Source organism: Drosophila miranda, chromosome 2 (assembly GCF_003369915.1).
Source record: "Drosophila miranda strain MSH22 chromosome 2, D.miranda_PacBio2.1, whole genome shotgun sequence".
NCBI classification, from domain to species: Eukaryota; Metazoa; Arthropoda; class Insecta; order Diptera; family Drosophilidae; genus Drosophila; species Drosophila miranda.
In genome coordinates this window covers 24,965,533-24,969,783 of record NC_046675.1, presented here as the reverse complement: position 1 = coordinate 24,969,783, position 4,251 = coordinate 24,965,533, and the positions used below count along the sequence as shown (strand labels likewise).

General features: G+C 48.4%; 1 protein-coding gene across 1 annotated transcript; it reads left to right on the top strand.

Annotated features, from left to right (window-relative positions):
• The first annotated feature begins 1,630 nt into the window (after window positions 1-1,630).
• Window positions 1,631-3,873, top strand: LOC108157745 (eukaryotic translation initiation factor 3 subunit D-2). Its single transcript, XM_017289925.2, has one exon. It carries the CDS (start codon window positions 1,739-1,741, stop codon window positions 3,374-3,376), a length of 1,638 nt encoding a protein of 545 aa, XP_017145414.1. The 5' UTR covers window positions 1,631-1,738; the 3' UTR covers window positions 3,377-3,873.
• The last annotated feature ends 378 nt before the right edge of the window (window positions 3,874-4,251 follow it).

Genomic DNA, 4,251 nt, shown 5'->3' with positions numbered 1-4,251 from the left:
GTTGTTATTCTTGTTGGCATTGTGATTGTGCTCACTGTAGTTGTTGTTCACTGTAGTTGTAGTTGCTGCTGTACTCTGGGTAAGTACTTACTTATGTGCCAGGGCATTATTCTTGGCTGTATTCCTTTGCTAAGCCGCTGCTGCTGCTGCTTTTTCCGACACCATCTGAAGGAGGTGCCGTGCCGGTGCCCCATCCACAGCCCCAGTTCCAGCTCCAGTTGCAGGCAAATGAGTGGTGCCGGGATGTAGGGCGCAGGGGCCACCACAGCGGTGACGTGGCAATGCAGCTGCATAATGTGGCATGCGGTTTGCATTAAAAATGATATTGCAACACGAGCCGCACATCTGCAGCTGTGTGCAGCTAGGTGCAGAGGCAGTAGCAGCCAGCAGTGGCAGGCAGTCACTGACAGCCGCATGGCAATTATAATCCACACAACCACACACGCACACGCGCACACTTTCTCTTACACTCACACCCCATCGGCTTAAGTCTGTTAACAGGATGAGTAGGAGGATAGAGGGAAAATCTGTAGCTGGAGGAGCAGCAGGAGCAGTAGAAGCAGCAGCAGCTGCCAGTGACACACACATCACACATGACACCCTGTCGCCCTGACAAAGCTTAGCCGCCTGCTCCTCTGAAAGATGCCACCGCAAGTCCTACCCAACCTCAGTCCAACGCAGCATACCCCATCCTGTACATCATTTTCCACACACCCAAACACATTTACACGCACCATGTAGTTCTTTTCGGGGAGCATAATGGTAGAAAGGTAGAGGATGTCCGTTTCCTTTTTCGCCGGGGACTCACGTTGTTATCTAACAAGCTTTTTATGTGATTACCTTTTGCCTTCTGTTAGTTTTACTATAATTTGGCCTTTACTCTTAACGAGATTGTTGTAAGAATCTCACACAGCCAGCAAGCGAGACAGGAAGACAAGGAGACAGGGCGAGCAGCAGCTTGAGTTAACAAGAATAGGGAAACCGAGACTTGCCGTAGGATGGGATATCCTGGCAGATGACCAGGCACTGCATACAAGCCTGTCACGCGGTGTCCTGCTCACCATTGTAGTGCATTGTTCGGTTGTGCCTATCCTGGTACTTAGCTCTGGACAATGGCTCAAAAGTTGGAATAATACTCGTACTCATACTCGTATGAATGGGACTACACGTCGAAGTTAGCTTAGGTGGTTGTCAAGCGATAATCCCCTTCCACAGCTCAGTAGTCAGTCGTGCGTTTTGTGAGATATATTTGATATACGTAGAAGAGGTAATTTAACTCTGCGGAAACCTCCATATCTATGTCCATGCAGTCGATCCTCAATCAGGCTAGCATGCGCAGCAACAGGAACACCGTGGACAGGATGAGCAGAACGATGTTAATGAAATAGCGATAGACAATCAGGGAATGAAACATCGCTTCATGGCTACTGGCTGCCGATGGACGTTATATGCAGACTCAGATGAAAGCGGTTGAGGCAAGGCAGGGCCTGGGCTCCTTGATTTTACGTTTTTTAATTATTGTGTGACTTTAATTCCACAGCCTCTGTGTTTATGTATTCATTGAAGTATTAACGTATTTTGTTCTCTGAGAACTGAAACAAACTGAAGAATAACGTCAAGATATCTACACATCTAGTAGGCTTAGACAGGAACTACATATATCATTGGAAAATAATTTTAAAAAAACTCTAGAGCGAAATTAAATTTGTTGATAATATTGTTTGGATTGCTATCGACTATGTCGGATCGCGCTCCTTTTATCAAGCCCGTTTTGGAGTACAACGAGCACGGATGGGGTCCATGCGAGGAGCTCAACGTGGATGTGCCCTACCAGCCCTTCTGCAAGAGTGATCGCGTGGGCAAGATCACCGATTGGACCGCGCCGCCGACGGAGAGGAAGTTTGCAAACAAGTACGTCTCGTCATTTGGTAATAGCAATCAATATGCCTACTTTCACGATGACGACGAGTCCACGTTTCATTTGGTGGACAACTCGGGCTTCAAGGGCTTCAGGCCGTTCCAGCGGGGTCGGTTCCGTGGCAATACACGCAACAATCCTCGGACGCGGGGACGCACTGGACGTGGCGGTGCCGTGACAGGAACAGGTGGAAATCAGCCTGGAGTTGGAGTTAATGAGCGTACCAAGTACGGAAAGGGTCGCGACAACCGCCGTCCAATGGGGCGTCGGTTCGGTCGGAATGCTCCCACTCGGATGCGAGAGAGCTCCGTGGTGGTCCGCTCCGACTGGGTGTCCATTGAGGAGATCGACTTTCCTCGTCTTCTAAAGTTATCGCTGCCGAATGTGAAAGAGGGCCAGGATGTGGTTACCTGTGGGTCTCTGGAGTACTACGACAAGACATATGATCGAATTAACCTGAAGAACGAGCGGCCTCTGCTCAAGACGGACCGCATAATTCACACGTTGACCACCACAGATGATCCCGTGATCCGCCGCCTGTCCAAGACCATTGGCACCATCTTTGCCACCGATGAGATACTGGCCACCATCATGTGCTGCACTCGCTCTAACTACTCCTGGGATGTAGTCTTCGACAAGGTTGGCAGCAAGATATTTCTAGACAAACGCGACAACGCGCAGTTCGATTTACTGACGGTGAACGAGACAGCCTTGGAGCCCCCTCTGGATGAGGAGGGTTCCATCAATTCACCACACAGCCTGGCCATGGAGGCCACCCTCATCAATCACAACTTCTGCCAGCAGGTTCTACGTGGGGGCGATCAGAAGAAGTACCAGTTCGAGGAGCCTTATCCCTTCGAGGAGTCCGGGGTGGATCTCGTCTCGATCGGCTACCGGTACAAGCAGTGGGATCTGGGGAATAACATCATATTGATTGCCCGTTGCAAGCACAATGGCGCTCTTCAGGGTCCTAATGGAGAGGTGCAGTTCCTGTCTATTCGCGCCCTCAATGAATGGGACTCCAAGGCGTCCAACAGCCTGGAGTGGCGGCAGAAGTTGGACACCCAGCATGGTGCTGTGTTGGCCTCAGAGTTGCGTAACAATGCCTGCAAGCTGGCCCGCTGGACCGTCGAGTCTGTCCTCTCCGGCTCGGATCAGCTGAAACTAGGCTACGTGTCCCGTGTGTCCACACGCGATCATCTGCGCCATGTCATTCTGCGCACACAGCAGTTCAAGCCTCAGGAGTTCTCTACCCAAATCAATCTGAACATGGACAATGCCTGGGGCATCTTGCGCTGCATCATCGACACCGTGATGAAGCAGCCCGATGGGAAGTACTTGCTGATGAAGGATCCCAACAAGCCCATGGTGCGGTTGTATGGTGTCCCTGAGAACGCATTCGAGTCGAGTGATGAGGATGAGCTCAATGACGACAAGCTTTTTCCACTGTCCAATTGATAACTAATCGCTTACACATATTCATTTGCTTTCGATCACGATCCGTTGACACTCGACACATGCTGGATGCCACACTGACATCTGCACTATATGCCCAGCACAAATACAATTTAAATTGAGTTTTTGAACAGATACACATGAGCGAGAGCAGGAGCAGTAGCAGGAGCAGGAGCTCGAAAAGCCATCACACATGTGACTGAATGTCCGCCGTTTCCCCTGGCTTCCAATCGGAGTTATTTGATGATAACATGGCCACATCAATCACTGCGGTTCTCCTCTCTCCAATGGAAATACTCGTACAAAATGAAACCCCAGCTAAATAAATATGCATTGTGTGTTTCTAGCACCAACGCCCCTCCCATTACTGACTGACAATCACAATAATTGAACAGGAGAGGAGACAAACCTCAGGTTCAATAAATCACCAAAAACAGCATCAATCAATGAAAATGCCGCGTGCGGCAATTGAAGCAAAAATATTTCCATGTTCAACAGAATTTAATTAAATATATATATTTAAATTTTACATTCCCTTATTGTATTTCAATTTTTTCCCCAGGCTGGCTTTAGGGCAATTCAATTTTTGTTCATTCAGTGAGCACAAAAGTGGAGAAATTACTCCCCAGTGGAAATGCAAATCGCTCAACTAAATTACCAAAAATGAATTGTTTTTGGTTCGTTTTGGCCATATTCCATAGACAGTCAAGTTTTTTGTGTTGCTTATATAGTGTTTTGTTGCATAGCAAATTGAATTTAGCCCTATTCAATTTGCATGGCTGGATTCACACTCACTGGAAAAGGCACAGAGGCGAAAGTGAAAATATTTGGCACATTTACCGCAAATGAAATATTGTTGCAGATTGTTGCGGTGGCTG